The sequence below is a fragment of the Panthera pardus genome, unplaced genomic scaffold, assembly GCF_024362965.1.
Source record: "Panthera pardus isolate Hobbes unplaced genomic scaffold, ASM2436296v1 HiC_scaffold_6, whole genome shotgun sequence".
Lineage (NCBI taxonomy): Eukaryota > Metazoa > Chordata > Mammalia > Carnivora > Felidae > Panthera > Panthera pardus.
The window spans coordinates 95,305,712-95,330,340 of record NW_026526991.1 but is presented as its reverse complement, the minus strand read 5'-3'; the positions used below and the strand labels follow the sequence as shown (position 1 = coordinate 95,330,340).

The 24,629-nt window shown below is 36.9% G+C and overlaps 1 protein-coding gene across 2 annotated transcripts in view; it reads right to left on the bottom strand.

Moving 5' to 3' along the window:
* Positions 1-24,629, bottom strand: part of LRP6 (LDL receptor related protein 6) — a 177,932-nt gene that overhangs the window by 148,424 nt on the left and 4,879 nt on the right. For both annotated transcript variants that reach the window (XR_008419569.1, XM_053895297.1), the window contains exon 2: positions 4,583-4,976. Coding sequence is in view for 1 of the 2 variants with exons in the window: in XM_053895297.1 (XP_053751272.1) it covers positions 4,583-4,976 (394 nt within the window). In the remaining variant the exon portion in view is untranslated. The remainder of the gene's footprint in view (positions 1-4,582; positions 4,977-24,629) is intronic.

Below are 24,629 nucleotides of genomic sequence, written 5' to 3'. Positions count from 1 at the left end.
CTTAAATTTGGGGTAGTAATCTCAAAACCTCACCTCCCAAACATATGTTTAACCTATATAATCTGCCTGAAAGTAATTTGCTATCTTTTTCATTCTTCAAACAAAAAGAACCTTTGACAGTTTACAGTATTTTCCAATTTACATCACGTAGAATTGGCAAACTGGTTTTACGAGTCGAATAGCCCTAAAAAAGGGCGGGGGGGGGGGGGGGGGGGGTGTTGAGTGTGATGACCTATGCAATAAGGGCAGTAGAAACAAATTTTAAGAATCTGTTCTGCAAAGGGGCACCTGGGTGGTTCAGTCGGTTAAGCATCTGACTTTGGCTCAGGTCATGATCTCAAGGTTCATGAGTTCCAGCCCCACACCGAGCTCTCTGCTATCAGCACAGAGCCCACTTCAGATCCTCCATCCCCTTCTCTCTTTGCCTTTCCCCCACTTGTGCACTCTCTCTCTCTCTCTCTCTCTCAAAAATAAACAAACATTAAAAAAAAACTTTAGAAAAAAATTTTTAAAAAGAATCTGTTCTGCAGAAATAATTCTAAGTGTAACATACACTAAATTATGGACTTGAATGTGTAATTGTAAAGTAAAAAATTTTAAATTGATATAGAGTACTTATTTAAATATCTTCACTTTTTAAGTTTAAACAATGTCAAAACTGAAAGAAACCCATCATATTAGAGATGAGAAAACTGAAGTCCAAAAAGATAAAATGACTTATATTTATAAGTGACTTTATAAGTGACTTTTATATTTCCATAAAATATAATCTTGATGAACTGAATTGAAAAACTAAAAACCTTGTTATGTTTTAAATAAGAAATTATAATCAAAACCATACTGAGGTAGAATTCATGAGATGATGCTAAAATTTACATTTGCTTAGAAAACATTTTCTCCTCTAACAAGGAAAACTAAAAGGATTATGAAAGAAAATAAAAAATCCAGTCACTCAAAAGATATTTATTGGGGTGCCTAGGTGGCTCAGTTGGTTAAGCGGCCAACTTGGACTCAGGTCATCTCACAGTTCATGGGTTCAAGCCCCGCAGTGGGCTCAGTGTTGACAGCTCAGAGCCTGGAACCTGCTTCCAATTCTGTATCTCCTTCTCTCTCTGCCCCTCCCCCACTCCTGCTCTGTCTGTGTCTCTCTCTCAAAATTAAATAGACATTAAAAGATTTTTTAAATATTTTTGAACACCTTCTATGTGGCAGGAATGATTTTTGTCACCTGGAACATAACAGTGTAGAAAATACTTTTAAACATACTCAAGATATGACAATTAAATGTATATAATTGTTGAGGAAAGTATACATTATTCTTTTTCCACTGAGTTCTGCAAGCATTTTTAAAGCAGAGCTCTTAGTACTATAAATATTATTCTTCATGATAAGAATATATTTTAAAAATATGTATCATTCAAAGTGGTTCAGTATGAATTCACTTCAGACTGAATCACTAAAGTTTAACTTTTTCAAAAATATCCAAAAGGATTTGAAATATGAACAGATCCTTAACAAACAAAAAACCCTTAAAACTGCTTTATGTGTACCTGAAACACCTGGCCCTCAACATCACTAAGATTAGTACAGTCATTGTGAAACAGACTAAGGAACTTACAATTAGAGCAGCCACACAGTCAGGAATACCTTTCCCTATAAAGTAAGGATACTGCTTTCTCTAACTATGGTTGTTCATTTCTGGAACAATTTGTATACACACATTTTCCTGCCCCTTATTCTGAATTCTACACTGCCATCACTCAAAAGAAAGAAAAAAAAATCTCAGACTAACAGAGGCCAAATTTAGGGAGGGAAACAAAAATCTTCCTTCAGTCTAGGCTAAATGGACTGATCACACAAAGAACTCCATACATCCGAAAGCACACAGATGTCTGCACTAGTTCCCAGGGCTCAAACAATACCAGTCATTCAATAGCTTTCCTTTTACATAAGCTGATGTGAGAGAGCTCAGTCAGCTCTTCTGAACCCCATAACCCAGGATACTGGAACTCTGATAAGGCCTACATTTTTCTTCAGCACTGTTTTCATGTACTTTCTCTGGAAAGTAAACTTCATTTCTCCCCCCCCCCAAAATAAATCTGGAAATCATCTCTTCTGTTTGATAAGTGATGTACTCAATCTAAAATTACTTTTCCAGTAAAACCACAATCCTTAACATAAATTTAAGATCAACACTGAAGACTGATAGAATATATTTTTAAATGCATGAGTTTAAAATATAATTTTACACTCCATCATGCTAACTACCAAATGTATACCATTTGGCTGCATTCTATTTATTTCCAGTTGTGTAATTTTAAAAATAGCCATATGACACATAACTTTCCAAAAATTAAAAAGATTTTAAGAATGGGAGGGGGAGAAAATTTACATACACACTCCTACACATAAGCAACACTAACCACAACCTTCAAAAATAATGAAAAAATATTTGAGTGTCTGAGCAAACTTTACGCCTTCACTGAGCATCCCTTAGAAGCTTTAATAACACTACTGTCTACCTTCAAAGCACAGTTTTATTGATTCTTCCAGTAATATTCTTGATCAGCTGAGTCTTTGGTGGTTTCTCATCTTCAATACTGGGAAGTTAGCCACAGAAAAACTCTAATGTATTTTTTAATCATACGGTAAACTTACTTCCTAGATACTTATCAGATGAGACACCCAGAAGTAAAGCTGATCAGCTTTAGGGCACAAAATGAGAATGACTCATTTAATCATTATATTATCAAATCCTGAGTGAAGAGTTACCTATAAATTCAGCTCCCTTGAATATGTACCATCACATTATCCCTTATATGATGTACTATCGTATTATTCCTTATAGAAATGATCTACATGCTGCTCCAGAACTGTGGTAATCAAGCTCTTTTATCTACCCATCCACCACAAGAGCTCTGTGGCCCTTCCAATTTTTTTTAACACTCTTCCCCTCTCCACTTACACACTACATAATGCAAATAAACAGGCTTTTGAAGAAGGGAAAGTTCTCTCTCCCAAGTTTTCTGTCTTTAAATACACTGCAAATCCTTAAAGATATTCTTTCTCCCCAACAAGAACACAAAAAGCAGAACTCTAAACATACTACTTAATGGGTATTTGGCTAAATTGCCATCATCACCCTTACAGTTATAAAATTAAGTCTGTCAAAAAAAAAATTTTAAGAACTATTTGTCTTTTCACCAAAGTTCCCTAATGACCACTGAAAGCACCAAAAACCCTGTATGCTCTATAAAGCAGTAACCTCACAAACATTTCAACACGGAGACTCTCAAACTTTGTTGGAAAAACACAGATTCCATTTGTCAAAAATATCTTTCAAGTTCTCAACAACCAAATTCTTCAATCTGTACAGTTTATTGCATATCCAACATCTGTGACCTCCTCCTTGGGCCACTCAATACTTTTTCCTCCCACTAGAACCACTGTATTTTATCATGCTTTATTAAAAGACCATCCTGACTTTAGCAGATACCTCTTAATGCCCCTCTGAAAATTATACAATTTTAATACACACACACACACACACACACATATATATAAATACACACACATAAAAATTACATGTGTGTTCCAGACTTCTCATCCTAAAGTTTCACTATACTGAGTCAGAGTACAAGCAGGGGAGGAGCAGAAGAGAGGGGGAAACAGAATCTGAAGCAGGCTCCCGGCTCTGACCTTCAGTACAGAGCCCAACAAGGGGCCTGAACTTACGAACCATGAGATCACGACCTGAGCTGAAGTTGGACGCTTAACCGACTGAGCCACCCAGGCACTCCTATAAATGAATTTTAAAACATTCCAACATACTTGAAAGTCAAAGAAAACAAAGTGTTAAAATGGTTATTTGCAGGTTACTTATCTTTAGATTTTAAATTACTAGTAACTCATTTCAGGTTCATGTTTAGATGTTTATCTACCCCTACCATGACAGGTGGCATGACAACATATTCAATAAACAAGTATCAAGGAATGGTATATGGTAGAAGTGAAGCATAGTAACAGAAGCATATAATGACACAGTTCACATTTTCTAACAGGATTTACCCTTGGCTTTACGTTTCCCTTCTCATTAGAAAATAAATCTTTACAGCAAATCTCTTGAATTAGAAATGAGTTAACAACTTAATTTTTATTGTTCATTCAATACTGGCATATTAAATTATTAAATAATAGTTCAGAGTTTAATTAAAAAAACACTAGTACTACAAAATGATTGCATATACAATGAAAGTTTTAAGATCCATAAATCAATACTACTCTTTTAGGTCTTCATTCCTTCTTCTTCTAATTATCCTCTTGTACTTATTAAATGTAGAAAACAAACCAAGAACTCTATATATTGCTGTCCTGTAAGTGATATTAGAAACAAAACTGTTTACAGAAACATCTTAAAGAACACAACACAATCTTCCACATTCAAGTCTACTTGAAAAGAAGCTCAAAGAATCTAAAATTGGGTTTTTGACCTCTTTTCTCTTGGGGATGGGGGAGTCTATGCTAGCAGAAAGAAACCAGGAAACAGAGATGCAACAGCCTTTGTACATTGCACAAAACTTACCCACTTGAAGGATCTAAGGCAATAGCTCTGGGTTGATCCAACTCTTGCCAAAATAAAACTTTTCGTAAAGATCCATCTAAATTAGAAACTTCAATCCGATTTGTTTCAGAATCTGTCCAGTATAATTTTTCTCCAAGCCAATCGCATGCCAGTCCATCAGGGGACAATAATCCAGAGACAACAACATTCTGTACACTCTCAGTTTTGTTAAACTCTGTTCGTTTAATGGCTTCTTCGCTGACATCACTCCAGTATATCAAGCCATGACCAAACACAAAGTCCACCGCAGCTGCATCCTCCAAGCCTCCAACTACAATCGTAGCATTCTCTTTGCCATTTGTAGCATCAACCAATCGCAAGTCCCGTCTGTTTGCATAAAGCAACAAAGGGGCCGCTAGAACAAAAAAAGAGAAATAAGTAAGAAAGGAAATGTAATGGCTCTCATAAATTGAGTTTCAAATCAGCATTAATGAACAAATACTATCAAAAATAAGAGTAAATAAATCTGTAGAAGACTGTCTTAAAATCTTTTCACAAAATACTATTTTTGTAGCACTTAAATACAAAAAGTTGCAAGAACCAGGAATTAATTCTCCTAGGACAGTCTTTTCTGGTTAAAATAGTCTGTCACATTAAAAAGCTTGGCCATTCCAAGAATTTGCAACGATGGAACCAGTGGAACATTCACACCCTACTGGAGAGAATGTAAAATGGTGCAGCCAATTTGGAAAATAGTTCTTAAAAGGTTAAACATACAACCTACCATATTATCCAGCCATTCCATGCCTAGGTATTTACTCAAGAGAAATAAAAGCATATGTCAATACAAAGACCTGTATATAAATGTTCATAGCAGCTTATCAACAGCAGCAGTCATCAACAGATAGATGAACAAACTGTGATACATCCATACAATAAAAAGTAATGAATTATGTGTACATGTAATCTCATACAATATGTGAATCTCAAAATAATTATGGAGAGTGAAAGAACTCAGACCAAAAAAAAGAGAGTATAGATTGCATGACTCCACTTATACAAAATTTTAGAAAATTCAAATTACTCTATTGTGACAGAAAGCAAATCAGCAATTGTCTAGAGGTGAACAGAGAGGGTAAAAAAAGAACAGGGCTTATACAGGGAGGGATTATAAAGAGGCATGAGGAAACCTGTAGGTAATAGATATATTAGGTTGGCTATGATGATGGTTCCAGAGATATACACATATCAAAACTTTATTAAATGTTATACTTTCCATATGCACAATTTATTGTATCATCAATTATATCTTAATTAAGCTGTTAAATAAACAGTCTGGCAGAGACAGCTCTTAGCACAACTATTTTATTCTGTCTTACATTATTATCAGAATGACCTCTGAGTAAGGCCTAAGACCAAAATTAAATACAAAGGCTATCCTAAAGAAATAATATTTAACTTTTAGAAGGCTGACTTTGTTAGGATTGAAGTTGTATAAATTCCATGGTTTGGGGTGTTTTAAGTATCTATTCCAAGTTCCTGATATTTACTTTCCAGGCATTATTAGTAACTAAAGATCTAGACTACAACTATCCACACAACTTTCTATGATAATAGAAATAGACTCTCCACTGGGCAATACAGTACCCACTGACCACATGTGGCTAGGAAGCACCTAAAACATGGCTAGTATGACTAAGAAATTAAATCTTTTATTTTATTTTATCTTAATTCATTTACATTTAAATAGACAAGTGGTCGTATTGGATAGCACAGATCTAAAGGCTGAGATAAGACAAATGAGGAAGGAAAAATAATACCAGAATTATACAATAATCTACATAATCTTCTCCCACAATTACTTACCGAAGGTCTAAAACTGTGTCATCCAAAGCCAATACCACATACCATTTAAAAGTAATTGCTACCCTGTTTTTAAGAAATTAATTTCAAAAAATTAAGGTGCTCAAAAAAGCATAAAGAAAAAAATGATGTTTAAGCCAGTTTATGGATTATGGCTGCCAAATGGAGTTATAAAGTCCACTATTTTCATCTATAACATGAATTTCCCTTCTAACAAAGCTTAAATTCAACTTTCTTAGTCAAAAACAAATGGGTGGATAGATTTTTTAAAAAGTGACTAAGAGCTCTTTCTGCTTATTCTGTACATCTGATACTGTTATTGACAAATTTATAAATCTCCCTCACAGATTGATTCACTTTTAACTAATTTCATGCCTTCATTCATCACACTGATTTATCAGTACTCACAGTGTCCAGTGCACTCTCTTATATCGAGCCCCTCATACTAGGAGCCAATTCAAAAAATCAGGAAAAGGGTCTCTATTAATGAAGGGTACAATGCCAAGTGCTGCACAAGGCTAAGTCTGAGCACTTATAATTTAAAGTCCAAAACTGATAATAATCTAATATTTATTGAGCACCTTTCTTTGGCACTATCCTTGGAAAACTGTGGACCAGATCTGCATATGGCATTAAGTATCAGCTAAATCTAGTAATAGTAAGTCTGTTTATGACTTTCAAGTCAAACATTTCTACTGAACATGGGGTCTACAAAATCCAAAGAACCCATCTGACCATTTAAGGCTTCAGAAGCCTAAGTACAAGAGGAATAAAAGAAGGTTGGGGTGGGGAACAAGTTAACTTCTTTTAACTTAGCAGTACTGTTTATAATTAAGATTTCTAAAGGACTATACTTAGGGACCCCTGCTGGCTCAGTCACTACAGCTCAGTGACTACAGTCACTATGCAACTCCTGATCTCAGCATTATTGAGTTCAAGTCCCATGTTGGGTGTGGATATTACTTAAAAATAAGATCTTTAGGGGCGCCTGGGTGGCTCAGTTGGTTAGGCAGCCGACTTCGGCTCAGGTCATGATCTCACGGTCCGTGAGTTCAAGCCCCGCGTCGGGCTCTGTGCTGACAGCTCAGAGCCTGGAGCCTGTTTCAGATTCTGTGTCTCCCTCTCTCTGACCCTCCCCCGTTCATGCTCGGTCTCTCTCTGTCTCAAAAATAAATAAACGTTTAAAAAATAAATAAATAAAATAAAAATTAAAATAAAAATAAGATCTTTAAAAAAAAATACAGAAAGAAATAAAGGACTATACTTAAACCTACGAACTGTTAAAAGGAAATCCTAGAGTTCACTCTAACAAGGTAAATGTCATATATCCCCAACAACTTAATTTAAACTTCTCAAAAATCTCTCATGTCCCACCCATCCTCCTTTATCTTGTCCACAGTCTCAAATGACAAGTTACCCTTTCTCCTTTTTAAGGTTAAAGCAAAACTTTTGATTCAGCCTCCCTACTTCCTCTCTGCAACTTTGCTCTATGGATGATTCCCTATTTCTTAGATCTTCAATGACTCCTGCCAGGTCCCTGCTATCAAAAACTTTAATATCCCTAACCTTGCTACCACCAAGAGAATTGTATTTCTCCTCACCACAAAATCTTACAATACTGAATATACTTCATACCACCACCTCTTATTCTAATTTACAGTAACTCTCCACCAGTCACTCAACTAATCCTACTCTCTCCAAGTCTTCCTAACCAAATCCAATGGCCTTTTCTCAGTCCTTATTCTTGACCTCTCTAGCATTCAACAGTGTTGACGATAGCTCTACCTATACAGAATGTTCTCCTTATACTATACTACGCTATTATTCTTATTTTTCTGGTCATGCTTCATTTGCCTTTTAGTTTCAAATCTCCCCCCCCCCCCACTTCTCAATTATAGATATCCCCAAGATTCTCTCTTTCTTGTTCCTGAAATGCAAAAGTATAGTAGAGAAAGCCAAGTTCACCTGGTCAATAAAGCAACTCTATTCAGGTAATTTTTTCATCTCCAGCCTAATCTTCACTACTGGACCTATAACCTCTTGTTGGCTATCTCCTCTAGCCATTAAATTCATCACCTGCCCCCCAACCCACCAAAAACAAAAAAAAACAACAACACTTCAAGAGTCAACAGTACCATTTTCTAATCTCACTGGTACACTGAGAGTACCATTTTCTAATCTCACTGGTACCCTCTTTGACACCTCCCTTTTCCCCCAGTCTGCCAATTACTGTCTTGCTGATCCTTCTTTAGCATGTCCTTAAATGTTTCTTTTCCATTTTTAGAACCACTATCCTACTCTAGACCTTCATGACCTTATACCTAAACTAATAGTAAGTGATCTCAATATTCTCCCAATCCTTTTCCACCTCAAATACTTCTGCTTTATCTCACTCAAAAAGCTTTCTGATTTCCTTTGCCTAAAATAAAAAAGGCTCAATACTTCAGGCCACCACCAGGTGACTTCTACCTATGACTCTAACTTAATAGCCTCTGGATCATACAAACTGGTTTTTAACATACTGACTGTGAGCACTACATCACCACAGTGTATTCATTTTCCATACTCCGTATTTCTCTCTCATTATCCCAGCAAGCAAGTTCTTCAAGGCCAGATTTAAACCTTACCTATTCCATCAATCTTTCCTACTGCCTCAGCTTTCCTTCTTTGAGACCTTACAGTCTTTACCATGTATTTGATATTAGCATTTTTAAAAATACATTTACTATTTCAACCAAGACCTCTGTCCCTTGGGAACAGCAGCACTATCTTATAACTAAGTTTATCCCCAAACCGTGGCAGAGTTTACTGCCTGACAATAATACGGTAAACATATTTACTAATATCGAATAGGTATTTTCTAGAACCTGCACTAATATCTAAAAGGTATTTTCCAGAAGCAATATATCTGCCATTAACCCAAAAGGATTTTACATTAAGTACTGGCCAAGGGCTCACAAATGCCCATTTCTTACCTATTGACTTGTCCAAAGTTTAGTCAAGTATACCTCCTCGCCACGCACTGCTAAACTTTGGCTAGCTCTCAGCTTAAGCAAGACAATGCAGAACATCCTCTTTTAAGGACTCGTTCCGAGCATAAGGTGACCACAGAAAAAACATCTGTTAAATTACCACGGTCATGTCATCTGCTAACCCCCACCAGTTTATCCCACTCTCCCACAAAGATTCTGCTGGCACTATTCACTTGTATCTATAAGAGAAAAGCCTTTTGGGGGCACCTGGGTGGCTCGGTCGGTTAAGCGTCCGACTTCGGCTCAGGTCATGATCTCACGGTCCGTGAGTTCGAGCCCGCGTCAGGCTCTGTGCTGACAGCTCAGAGCCTGGAGCCTGTTTCAGATTCTGGGTCTCCCTCTCTCTCTGCTCCTCCCCTGTTCATGCTCTGTCTCTCTCTGTCTCAAAAATAAATAAACATTAAAAAAAAATTAAAAAAAAAAAAAAAAGAGAAAAGCCTTTTGGAATTTGATGTTCAGATACCTACGTACCTCATGGTCAGAGCATCACAACAGTCTTTCCAAATAAAGTGTCTTCCTAAGTAGAGATTTATTTTTGACGCTTGTATGGTGACATAACTTGGATGAGGACTGGGCTTCAACTACGGACACACACCATCCCTACCTTGATAATGCTATTTAAACTTCTCTCCTTTCCAGAAATTCATGTATCTTTCCTCAATTTCAACTCCTGAATCAGTGCTCCATACATCTAGTCTGTTGCAACATGGTACTTTGATATTTTCCAGCCAAGAAATTTTTTTCTCTGGCTCTTTGAGTAGACAATCACACCCTAACTCTTGAGCAGGAATATTCCCAGCTATTCTGTGAGGCCTTTTCTATTCTCCCTTGACTCCTCCAGGAGATTACAGAGGCAATTTCCTTGGCTCATCACAAGGGAACACACCTCACCGCACTGCACTTTGCACTTTCCTGCACTTTGCAGATAATGCCTTTTTTACAAATTAAAGGTTTGTGGCAATTCTGCGTCAAGTCTACTGGTGCCATTTTTCCTATAGCATTTGCTCACTTCATGTATGTACTTCACCTTATGGTTAATTCTCCTAATATTTCTAATATTTTCATTATTGTTGTATTTGTTATGGTAATCTTTGATCAGTGACTTGTTATACTACTACTGTAATTGTTTTGGGGCACCACAAACTGTACCCACAAAGACAACAAAATCAATAAGTGTTTTATGTGTTCTGACTGTGCCACCAACCAGACATTCCCCTGTGTCTCTCCCTCTCCTCAGGTCCCGAGACACAACAATGTTGAAATCAGGCCAATGAATAACCCTATAATGGCCTCTAAGTGTTCAAGTGAAAGTAAGAGGCCCACATCTCTCACTTTAAATCAAAAGCTAGAAGTGATTAAGCTTAGTGAGAAAGGCATGTCAAAAGCAGAAACAGGCCAAAAGCTAGGCCTCTTGTGCCAATTAGCCAAGTTGTGAATGCAAAGGGAAAGCTTTTGAAGGAAATTAAAAGTACTACTAGAGTGAACACACAAATGATAAGAAAGCACAACAGCCTTATTGATGATAATGGAAAAAGTTTTAGCAGTCTAGATAGATCAAACCAACCACAACATTCCCTTAAGCCAAAGGTTAACCCAGAGCAAAGCCCAAACTCTCTTCAGTTCTACGAAGGCTGAGAGAGGTGAGGAACCTGCAGAAAAGTCTGAAGCTAACACAGGATGGTTCTCGAGGTTTAAAGAAAGAAGCCTCTCCATAACATAAAAGTGCAAGGTAAAGCACCAAGTATCAATATAGAAGCAGAAGAAAGTTATTCAGAAAATCTAGATAAGATAATTAAGGAAGGTGGCTACACTAAATCACACATTTTCAATGTAGACAAAACAACCTTATATTAGAAAAACACAACATCTAGAACCTCCACAGCTAGAGAAAAGTCAATGCCTGGCTTCAAATCATCAAAGAACCAACTGACTCTCTCCTTAGGGGATAACGCAGCTGGTGGCTTTAAACTGAAACCAATGCTCATTCACCATTCTGAAAATCCTAGAGTGCTCAAAAATTATGCTAAATCTACTCTGCCTGTTCTATAAATGGAACAGCAAAGCCTGGATGACAACACATCTGTTTACAACATGGTTTACTGGTTTTTAAGCCCACTGTTGAGACCCACTGCTCAGAAAAAAAAAGATTACTTTCAAAATATTACTGCTCGTTGACAATGCATCTGGTCACTCAAAAGCGCTGATGGAGATGTTCAACAAGATCACTGCTGGGGCACCTGGCTGGCTCCGTTGGTTAAACGTCCAACTTCAGCTCAGGTCATGATTTCATGGTTCATGAGCTAGAGCCCCACATTGCGGGAGCTCGAGACCCACTTTGGATGAGCCCCACTTCTCTGTCTCCTCTCTCTGCCCCTCACTCACACCCTCTCTCGTAAATAAATAAATAAATAAATAAATAAATAAATAAATAAAGTTCTAATAATGATATGGCCAAGTTAATAACCAATATTAATAAAAATGTGAGCAGCGGCATTAAAGTAGCCTGTTAATAGAGCCCCACGGGGGAGACACACTCAGCAAAACTTCTGATGCTTAACCTTCATAACAAAAATAACAGAGCCATCACTTTTGCATACAATATTTTGTATTTTAAAGAACAGTTTAACACGTATGATTCCACTTGATTTCCATGTCCTCCCTGTGAGGGTTTTGAGTCAGGTGTCCCTACCTCACTGGTAATTAAGAGAATTAAGACACAAAGAAGTGACCTATCCATGGTCACAGAGCCAGTCAGTAAGGAATCTAGAGTTCTTCTAGGTTCCATATTTTCTTACAAAAATCTGCTCATTCTGACACCTACCCACAGTGCTTTCCCATTAACGAGAATTCTACTTTTCCATCATAATGCCAAAAATGCCAGTAGAATACAGTTATACACATAACGAGGACGACATCAGCTACAACTTAGCAGCATGCTTAGTGCTTTACATATAGTCTCATTTAATTTTTACAACACTGTAAAGTAGATGGTATCATTATGCCAATTTTACAGATGAAGAAATCAAGAATCAATGATGTTAACTACCTAACTCAAGACCATCCAATTAATAAGTTTATCATGTGGAGAACAAATTCAATCCCAGGTCTGATTCCAAAGCTGGACTCCAAACACCAACCCAAATTTCCCTGTGTCTCAGTGCCTAAGGCTCTCACCTCCCTCTCCTGGAGTCAGTACCGTGTCAAACCTGAAATAAGCTTAGTGGGCACTAGTTGTTTCCATGAATCCTTCATAATCTTTTTTAAAAGAACTTTTATTCATGCAGAGCAAGTAAACTTAAAGTATAGATAATACACAATGTTACGTTACTCTCAGGTGTACAACATGATGATTTCAAAAGTCTATGCCATGCTCACCACAAGTGTAGTTACCAACTGTCACTACAGAATGCTATTACAGTATTTTAATACATGTTTTTTTAATGTAACATGTGTTATACATACATAAAATATTTTCCTATCTCTAGATGGTATTACCAATTATAATTTTAGATTATAAAATCCCTTAAAAGAGTTCTATTCTAATTGGTTTGAAAGTAAATACTTGTTCATATAAATTGAATATTCCTAAGATTTCCAAAAATCAAGGAACTTAAACTTCTTCTACTTTCAAAAGTATTTTTCATAGAAACTAACCCACGTATTTTAAGAATCCAAAGTAACACATATTTAAGTAAATCTTTGGAAAATGAGACTAGTTCAATATTGTTGGTATAATAAAAATAGCTATGTCTTCTGAGTTATCGACATAAAATTAAGACAAGCATACATTTTTATTCTATCTGGATATGTTCTTCCTAAACTTTTACAGGTTTACTAACAGAATAAACTAGCTTTACATCTACATTTGTATTTAGCCAAGTTGTTCTGACAATCATTATTTCAGTTAGTAACTATGTTTTGTATTGTAATAAACCAACTTGAAGATAGTTTCCAAAATATTTTCTTAACACGTTAAGAACTATGCTGGGGCACCTAGATGGCTCAGTGGATTAAGCATCCGACTTCTGCTCAGGTCATGATCTCATGGTTTGTGGGTTTGAGCCCTGCATCAGTCTCTGTGCTGACAGGTCAGAGCCTGGAGCCTGCTTCAGATTCTGTGCCTCCCTCTCTCTCTGTCCCTACCCTGCTCGCCCGCGTGTTCTCTCTCTCTCTCTCAAAAATAAACATTAAAAAAAATGTTTAAAAAAACTGCAAGAACTATGCTAATTCACTAATATTTATTAAATAACAAGATCATTTCTATAAGATAGAATACAGCATAAGCATTTCAAGTTTATATATATTTTTTTACCCCTTACTTTGAGGGTTACCAAGCAGCTATATATATATATATATATATATATATATATATATATATATATATATATATATATTTGAGTTTATTTATAAGCATATTCATCTTTGCCACATTGAGAAGTGTATGGCTATAAAAAGTTGTAAGACATATATTCATAAGCTCTGCCAGTCTACTGAAAAATGATGGTGCATGACAGGTAGTTCAGGTCTCCAACTCCGTAAAATAGCAGCAATTATTAAGTCATAATCTTACATTTATTTTAACGTTTATTTATTTTTGAGAGAGTGAGCGTGCATGCACAGGGGACAGACAGAGACAGAGAGAGAATCTCAAGCAGGCCCCAAGCTGTCAGCTCAGAGCCCAACACAGGGCTTGATCTCACGAACCATGAGATCACGACCTGAGCCAAAATTAAGACCCAGACACTTAACCAACTGAGTCAGTCACCCAGGTGCCCCCATAATTTCATAAATGAAACTGTACTAGGAGAAAAAGTGACAGAAAAGAACAACTTTGTATACAGGTGTGCAGGATGTGTTTTTATTAAGAAAAAGAAAATAGTCCCAAAGTAAAATGACTAATTATTCCAGAATAGAAAGAAGAAGATGCAAGACAAAAGCTGAATGGTTACAGAAAATTATGAAAAGTTTATGAAAAAGAAATTTTTTTGTTGTGGTCAAAGCTGGCTAGGATCTGATGGGTTTATTTGTAAGATTTTCAAAAAGTGCTTTAGTATCAAATATTGTTACTTGCACAAAAGTAAAATTCAGTCTATTAAAATGACAAAATTTTCTCGGGTTACTGGTCTGCTCTTAATAAAGAGGTTATAAAAGATTTTTCTTTGCCTTCTAAATAATCTCCCTAGAAAGTGAAAATCCCGTATCTTATCAGAATTTCCTGTGCTTGAGGGGCGCCTGGGTGGCTCAGTTGGTTGGGGGTCCAGCTTTGGCTCAGGTCACGATCTCGCGATTCATGAGTTTGAGCCCCACATGAGGCTCTGTGCTGACAGCTCAGAGCCTGAAGCCTGCTTCAGATTCTGTGTCTTCCTCTCTCTGCCCTCCCCCATTCATGTTCTGTCTCTTAAAAATGAATAAACATTAAAAAAAAAAATTAGAATTTCCTGTGCTTGATGTTGACTTTATCATATCTTGATTATTTACAAAAACAAAACAAAACAAAAATCCTTCTCACTTTTCAGAGAGCTATGCTTCATCATGTTCCTTCCTATGTTTACTTTAAATAAAATTTTTTACACTTTGGTTAAATGGGTAGCCAACTATTTCTTCTCAATGACCCATCATCCTATCTAATCAAACGTACAAATCTCCAAATCTCCTACAACTCCAACACTCTGCTTTTACTAAATCAAGTCCTAAATGATGTATTTTGCCCCATGACTATCTTCGAAATTTCCCAAAGGGTCCCTGGGAATTCACAAAGAATTTCTTCTTTCATCTTCTAAAAAGAGGTGTTAAAAATAACTAGGTTAATTTGATCAATGTTATGATTTGTGGGGCGCCTTGCTGGCTCAGTTGGTACAGCATGCAACTCTTGATCTTGGGGTTATGGGTTTGAGCCCCGCATTGGGTACAGAGATTACTTAAAAAAATTAAATCTTTAAAAAAAAATGTTATTACATGGCAAATCAGAAGTGATGCTTACATTCCCTAGATTAAATCATATGAGTAAAATATTATTTAACAAATTACATGAAGTTCCTAGGAATTTATCAATATTCTGTTAATGATATGTTTCTATTTATCAGGAGTCCTGGTGCTGCTTTTCCTAATATTAGACAACAATACTGTGTCATCAGTGATCATTTCAGTTACACATTTTTATGTTAACTTCGTCATATACAATAGGCTCGTGTTTCTCAGTCAGAATTCACATCACTTACTTAAGGAATTTTATTATATAGATGTTTAGGACTTATTCCAGACTTATTAAAATTTTTACTTAATAATCTCGATATATTCTCTTTGTTGTTGTTTTTGGCCTCCTTCCCACCCCATTCCCTCTTAATTTTGAAATATTCTTGATGTGCCCTAACTATATGTTTGATGGGACATGTGGCCCAGGATTATGATATATTTTACAGTTTTATTCTCTGCAAAGATCATATACATTCATCATATAGATGATATAATATCCACTCTTCTTTAAAATAAGGTTAATCATTATGGTTATATTTTGTCTAAAACTTTTTTGGATTGACCTGACTTTCGTTTGCATGTCACAAAACCAAATTTCCTAATCAATTGCATTATGTTTTATAACAAACTCTCATCAGATCTTTCGTTTTTAAAATTACTGGGGGGGGGGGGGGGGGGTGCGGGTCGTGGCAGCACCTGGGTGGCTCAGTCAGTTAAGCATCAGACTTCAGTTCAGGTCATGATCTCATGGTTCATGAATTCGAGCCCCAAATCGAGCTCCTCACCGACAGTGTGGAGCCTGCTTAGAATTCTCTCTTTCTCTCCCTCTCCCCTTTTGTCTCCCTCTCCCCCACTCTCTCTCTCTCAAAATAAATAAACTTTAAAAATAAAATAATCCATAGTGGGACACCTGGCTGGCTTAGTCAGAAGAGCATGCAACTCTTGATCTTGGGATCATGAGTTTAAGCCCCACATTGACCATAGAAATTACTTAATAATAAATTGGTTAATTAATTAAATTAAATAATCAGGAGTAAGTTAATCACCACCATTTTAAGTCTTTTGTCATCTACAGGTTTTGTTTTTTTTTTATTCTGATGCTTTCCTGAAAGTGCTTGCAAATCAGGTATAAGCTAGCTAGAGTACTCATCTTCAAAGGACTGTTGAAAAAGGACTATACCAGGTACTCTTGGCTTCTGATCACTTAAATAACTTTGAGACTGTACCAGTGGACTAAATCAGGATTTCTAAGAAGCTAGTGGAGAAGCAGATAGGTTCATAAGACTACTAACCAAAGATCTAGAAGAACAAGAATTAACAGGACTGAATAAACTGATGAAGAATGATCACAAGTTTTATTTAAGATACTGCTGATGCTTTAATGTCCCATTTTCTGGATATAAAGCATTCTTTTCTTTTTTCTTTTAAGTTATCTATAACTCATTAATGATTTAAGCAGACTATGCTTCTGTAAACAGAAATAAAACATTTTTCCTCCTTGTCTGACTCCTCCATAATTCAAAAACTTTCATTGTGTATTCTTATTTTCCCAGAAATACAGTTATTTGCATAAGTTCAATAAGAGTCTGTCCCACTAGTTGGAAACATTGGTTATGCAACCAAGGCTTTGACTGGCATGCCATTTTTGAAAGTGGTGCTAATTTAATCAAATATGACTAGACAGATTTAAGGAGCTGTGGCTGACTTCATGAAGCCAGTGCTCACAGTCCTCTTAGGAAAAAAGGACTGGTACTTGGCTTGGAGTTCCAAGCTTTGCAGGAGAAGTAAGCAAGATCACTCCCAGTCAGGCCCAAGAACCCTAGGACACATTTGAGAATGTCAAGAATTCACCTGCATCTATAGGTACTACAAGTGAAACCTGATAGTGAATTCTTGAGTTGGCTTCCTGGCTTCAAGAAGCTTTTAAAAATGAAATCCAAAATAAAAAGTTCTGCACAGCAAAGGTAACCATTAACAAAACAAAAAGGCCACCTACTGAGTAGGAGAAGATACTTGCAAATTTGTACAAATTTGATACTTGTAAGGACTTAATATCTAAAATACATAATGAACTTATACAATTTAACACGCACAAAAAGCAATCTGATTAAAAGATGAGCAGACAAAGGCGCCTGTGTGGCTCAGTTGGTTAAGCGTCCAACTTCAGCTCAGGTCATGATCTCACGTTCCTGAATTCAAGCCCCACATCAGATTCCACCCTTGCAATGCAGAGCCTGCTTGGGATTCTCTCTCTCTCTCCCTCTCTCTACCCCTTCCCCCACGTGCTTACTCTGTTTCTCTCAAAAGTAAAGAAATAAACTTAAAAAAAAAAAAAAAAAAGATGAGCAGAGGACCTGTAGAGACATTTTCCCAAAGGCATACACATTACAAGAGACACATGAAATGATGCTCAACATCACTAATCAGAGAAATGCAAATCAAAACCACAATGAAATTATCACTTCACACCTGTCAGAATGGCTAAAATCAAAACCACAAGAAACAACAAGCATTGGCAAGGATGTGGAGAAGAGGGAACATCAGGCACTGTTTGTGGGAATGTAAACTGGTGCAACCACTGTGGAAAACATGGAGGCTCCTCAAAAATTAGAAATAGAATGCCATATACTTCAGTAATTCCACTACTGGCTATTAATCCACAGAAAATGAAAAACATTAATTTGAAAAGATATACACAGCCCTATGTTTACAATAATTTACAATAGCTAAGATATGGAAGCAATCCAGTGTCCATCACTAGATGAATGAATGAAAGTGTGGTGATGTGGTATATGTACACACACACACACACACACACACACACACAGGACTATCACTCTGCCATAGAAAAGAATGAGATCTTGCTATCTGTGACAACATAGATGGATCTAGAGGGTATTATGCTAAGTGAAATAAGTCAGACAAAGACAAATAGCATATGATTTCATTTATATATGGAATCTAAAAAACAAAGCAAACTATTAAATACAAAAAACAAGAGCGCTTGGCTGGCTCAGTCAGTAGAGTGTATGATTGTTGATCTCAGGGTCAAGAATTCAAGCCCCACATTGGGCATGGAACCTAATTTAAATAAATACATTTTATAAATAAATTCGTACATACATACCGAGAACAAGCTGGTGGTTACCAGAGGGAAGATGGGTGGGGGAATGGGCAAAAAATGAAGAGGATTAAGAGGTACAAACTTCTACTTATAAAATAAGTCACAGAGATGACAAGTACAGCATAGGGAATATAGCCAATAATACTGTAGTAACACTAAATGGTGACAGAGGTGACTACACTTATCATGATAAGCACTGAGTAATGTACACAATTGTCAAATCACTGTACTGTATACATGAAGCTAATATAACATTGCATGGCAATTATACTTCAATACTAAATTTTTTCCTCCAAGTCCAATCCAAAATTCCTTATAAAAATGTTCAGCAAAGCAAACTTATAAGGCCCATACCTACATAAATAATCAGGTCAAATCTCATGATATCAACTTCACAATTACTCTTACTCTACCCTGCTATGGACTGAATGTTTGTGTTCCCTAAAACTCTTATATTGAAACCTTACCCCCACTATGTGAAGGTATTAGGAGATGAGGTCTTTGGGGACTAATTAGGATTACATAAGGTCATGAGGATGGAGTCCTCATGAATGGGATTAGTACCCTTTCAAGAGTCGAGAGCTTGTTTCCTCTCTCTGCTATCCACCATGTGAGGATAGCGAGGTAAATAGTCTGCAATCCACAGAATTCCTCAACCAAAAACTGATCATGCTGGAACCTTTATCTTGGACTTTAAGCCTCCAGAACCATGAGAAATAAATTTCTGTTGTTTATAAGCTACCCAAGCTACACTATTTTTGTTTTTTTTTTTTTATTAAAAAAAAATTTTTTTAACGTTTATTTACTTTTTGAGACAGAGAGAGACAGAGCATGAATGGGGGAGGGTCAGAGAGAGAGAGGGAGACACAGAATCTGAAACAGGCTCCAGGCTCTGAGCTGTCAGCACAGAGCCCAACACGGGGCTCGAACTCACAAACCATGAGATCGTGACCTGAGCTGAAGTCGGACGCTTAACCGACTGAGCCACCCAGGCACCCCTACACTATTTTTGTTATAGCAAAAAGCCTGTAAGCCTTAGCAGACTAAAACATATCCCTAATAGTGAAAAATTCTGTTTTGAACGGGGGACTAACCAAGTGTTCACAACTATCCATTACTTAATCCACTGAGTTGGCTTGACCAAACTTTAGTCAGGCTTTTCCCCTTTCCCACAAGCCCCTAAACTTTGGCTTGCCCTAAGTTTAAGGAAGTAGATGCAGGACTTCCTCTCTCTCTTTTTTTTTTTTAATTTTTTTTTAACATTTATTTATTTTTGAGACAGAGAGAGAGCATGAACGGGGGAGGGGCAGAGAGAGAAGGAGACACAGAATCGGAAGCAGGCTCCAGGCTCTGAGCCATCAGCCCAGAGCCTGACGCGGGGCTCGAACTCATAGACCGCAAGATCTGAGCTGAAGTGACCTGAGCTGAAGTCGGAAGCTCAACCGACTGAGCCACCCAGGCGCCCCAGGACTTCCTCTCTTAACAGCTCATTCCATGCATCTGCTGACCATAGAGGGGAAACAAATCCAGTTAAACTATCCTGATCATGCAATCTGCTCACCCCCACCCACTTTACTCACCTCCATTGAAAGCTCCTGCTGGCCCTGCTTACCCTACTCTGTAAAAGTTTTTTGTGTTTAATTTGAGACACTTGCAGATCTTTCAGTCAGAGCATCCTCCCTATTATAATAATCTTTCCAAATAGTCTCTCCTTACCTAAATCCGGACTAGTTTTTATTTAACAGTATTATGACAAACCACCTATTGCAAAGTCTAAAATAACACTGATATTTATTTTCCTCTATTAAAAATGACTGGTATAGGGGAGCCTAGGTGTCTCAGTTGGTTAAGCACCCGACTTCATCTCAGGTCATGATCTCACGGCTCATGAGTTCAAGCCCCACGTCAGGCTCTGTGCTGACAGCTCAGAGCCTAGGGCCTGCTTCGGATTCTGTCTCCCCCTCCCTCCACCCCCGTCGCTTGCACTCTCTCTCTCTCTCTCTCTCTCTCTCAGATATAAACATTAAAAAAAATGTTTTAAATGACTGGTATCATCTTCAAAACTGTAATAAGGCCCAGGTAAAATTAAGTACATACAGAAAGCAATGCATGTGAAATTACCGTCCAGAGTACCAGCAATCTAGACTTAAGTTAGTCATTCACCTTTCTCCTTCATGAAATGAAGAATTTGGGCCAGGTAATTTCTAATATCCCTTCTATCCTGTTAATCTAATATGAATTTGGCAAAAAAAGGTTAACTGAGACAGGGCTCTGTGTAAGTTAGTACACAGAAACGAGACGCTGGTGAACTACTGAGTGCTTCTCCAGCAGAAAAAAGAGGAACTTAGGACTTTTTTTTAATGTCCATAACTTCAGAAAGAGATTTCAGAAATTTCTCCAAATAAAGATCCCAATGATCAAAACCACACTCATTCGAAAGTACCTCATGTATCCATACAATGATTATTCAGCCATAAAAAGGAAATACTGATACATGCTATAAATGTGAATGAACCTTTAAAACATTATGCTAAGTGAAACCAAGACACAAAAGGCTACATGTTGTATGATTCCTTTTATATGAAATGTTCAGAATAAGCAAATCTGTAGACACAGAAAAGTAGATTACTCATTACCAGAGGCTGGGGGAAAGGGGAAATGGAAAGTGACTACTAAGGAGTATGGAGTTTCTTTTTGGGGGTGATGAAATGTTCTGGGATTAGACAGTGGTGATGGCTGTACAATCCTGTGAATATACTAGAAACCACTGAACTGGACACTTTAAAATGGAGAACTTTATGGTATGTGAAGTATATCTTTAATAAAAAAAAAACAGGGTTAAAAAAGTACTTGAGATTGCTAATTATATTACCAATGCAAGAGTTATATCCTAAAACCAGACAACATATTACATAATCCACATTTCAAATTCAGTCTCATATATAAACATGCTGATTTATTTCTGATTAGTTTCTCAGGTAGAAACACGCTGATTTATTTCTGATTCAGTTTTCTCTATCTAATCTGTGCTAAAAGAAATTACAGTACCTACAAATTTATACCATATCTAATAAATGACTTGAGACAAAACACAAAATGAAGCCCCAAAACAAACTGTATAAATGCCATAAAAATTCACATCTTTTTATACCGCTTTAAATGTAAAATTTAGAATACCTAATACAGGCAAAGCTCTGGTACATGGTAGTACTGAAGGAAAAATAGCTATTCTTGAAACAGCTTATATCTAACAAAGAGCTGTTGTCTTCACTGGCATAAATCAAGAAACCTACAAATAAAGACCATATAAATTGTAGCTAAGAGTTCGCATTAATCAAGTTCAGATGTTAGCTTTCTCAGACTCGCAAAATACAGAATCTTTAAATTGGATATATGGATACACTTAAATTCCATCTTTCAATGAAAGCTGGCCAATAATGAGAAAGACTCCTATCCCTATATCCAGTGATTTTGGTCTAGGAATGATAACGTCTAGGATGATAAATGGTCTAGGATGACTAACCAAGGCCATCAGAGAAAATGGCTTCCTGGCCAAACATATAGAATTTGATAAAGGTATCATTTTCCAATAAGTGAGTGACTATTTTCTTGAAAAACATGACTACTGCAAATCATATTCACCTCTGCATTTTTAAAAACTTTTTTTAATGTTTATTTATTTTTGAGAGAGACACAGAGCAAGAGCGGGGAAGGGGCAGAGAGAGAGGGAGACACGGAATCTGAAGCAGGCTCCTGGCTCTGAGTTGTAAGCACAGAGGCCAACGCGGGGCTTGAACCCATGAACCATAAGATCATGACCTGAGCTGAAGTCAGCTGCTTAACTGACTGAGCCACCCAGGCGCCCTGCATTTTTATTTTTACTGAGAATGTAATCAATAATTTTAAGCCTAATGTCAATTTATAACTTAAAAATTCACTTAACTAATAAATTTTTTCAGCTAAAAATATGATTTCACTTTGCATCCCCAATCTCCTGGCCCTGCCAAGCAAGGTATCACAGAAACAAAAATTAGCAAGTTACATTACAGCTAAGAGGATCACAGCATTAAAGCACCACTAATTTTCAACAAACAGAGCCCAGGCACATCTGAATGTCTTGAACTTTTTGTGAAGATAGTCAACTACCACAAATAAACAGTTGAGAAACAAAGTGTGTGCTAATATCAAATTAACACTGTTTTCCTCTTATTTTAAATTAGTAATTTCAAGGGCAAATATCCTATTCTTAGGTCCCCTAGTCTATGTATTTGACTATGTAATTTCAAAGTTATTCACATGGAGCAGAATTCTATTCATTAAGGTGAGGCTCATTTTACAGAAAACACATAAAAACTCTCATATGAAGAATAAAACATGGGGGCACCTGGGTGGCTCAGTTAAGCGTCTACCTTGGGCTCAGGTCATGATCTCATGGTTCGTGAGTTCGAGCCCTACGTTGGGCTCTCTGCTGATCCGTGCAGAGTCCACTTTGGATCCTCTGTCCCCTTTTCTCTCTGCCCCTCCCCACCTCGTGCGTGTGCACACACGTTTTCTCTCAAAAATAAATAATAAAAATAAATAAAATATACTACTTTTAAAAAAAGAGTAAAACATACAATGCAAGGCTCATTTTACAGAAGACACATTAAAAACTTTCATATGAAGAGTGAAACATGCAATGCTGGAAGTTGGTATAGCATTTACCCATCCTGCAGGGAGAAGTTCATCAATTGAATAATTTTAACTGTTATAACAAAATAATAGGATAAAAAAATTTTCTCAGGGCACCTGGGTGGCTCAGTCAGCTAAGCGGCCAACTCTTGATTTCAGCTCAGATCATGATCTCATGGTTTGTGAGTTCAAGCCCCACATCTGGCTCTGCACTGACAGCACGGAGGCTGCTTGGGATTCTCTCTCTCCCTCTCTTCTGCCTCTCCCCTGCCTGTGCTCTACCTCTCTTTCTCTCAAAAGAAATAAACATTTTTAAAATTTTTTCTCAATTAGACAATGTTTTGATAAAATCATTCTGCCCATACTAAACTCTTAAACAAGTAAATAAGTATCACAATCAACTGCACTATTTATCCTCTGGTTTATCTATAATACTCACCTAAAATAGTGTTAAATAAAGCTTCAATCCTTTAGAAGGTAAAGTAAACTTAATAGCAACCATCTTAGTTATATAAAATAAAACATATCAGAAGTGGGGAACCTGGCTGGCTCAGACAGAGGAGCATGCAACTCTTGATGTCAAGGTCAAGAGTTTGAGTCCCACGTTTGGGGTACAGAATACTTAAAAAATAAATAAAAACTTAAAAAAGAAAATATCAGGGGCACCTGGGTGGCTCAGTCGGTTAAGCGTCCGACTTCGGCTCAGGTCATGATCTCACAGTTTATGGGTTCAAGCCCCGCGTCAGGCTCTGTGCTGACAGCTCAGAGCCTGGAGCCTGTTTCAGATTCTGTGTCTCCCTCTCTCTCTGCCCCTCCCCTGTTCACGCTGTCTCTGTCTCAAGAATAAACATAAAAAAAAAATTTAATAAAAAAAAGACAATATCGGAAATAAAGGTATTTCGTGGAGTTTTTGTTTCAGTTGTAGAAGAGTCAAAAAGTTCAAAAACCACTGGCCTAAAATTATTGGCTCCCTAAAACAGTACCTGGCACTTAAATGTTTTACTAGTCTTTCCTGAGCATTAATGTTTCTTTTAATTTAGCCATCTTAATATTAGTAGCCATTTATTCAAAGTCTACTACTGACTGTGCACCATACTCTCCCTTTGCAAATATTATCCCATCAGTTCTCATAGAAATCTTGTAAGATATTACCTCTACTTAACAGGAGAGGAAACTAAAGCTAAGTAACTTGTCCAAGACTACATAAAGTAGTAGAATATCTGAACTTAATTTATCCACAAAGCCTATATCTTCCTGCCCCTCTTTATAATCTTCTCTAAATATAACTTGCAATGAAGTTTCCATGATGAAATTAAAATTTCAAGAGTATCTACAATGACCTAAACAGGTTATTGTGTTACTTGTTTTTCCAACATGTTCAAATTATAAACTCACATAAAATATT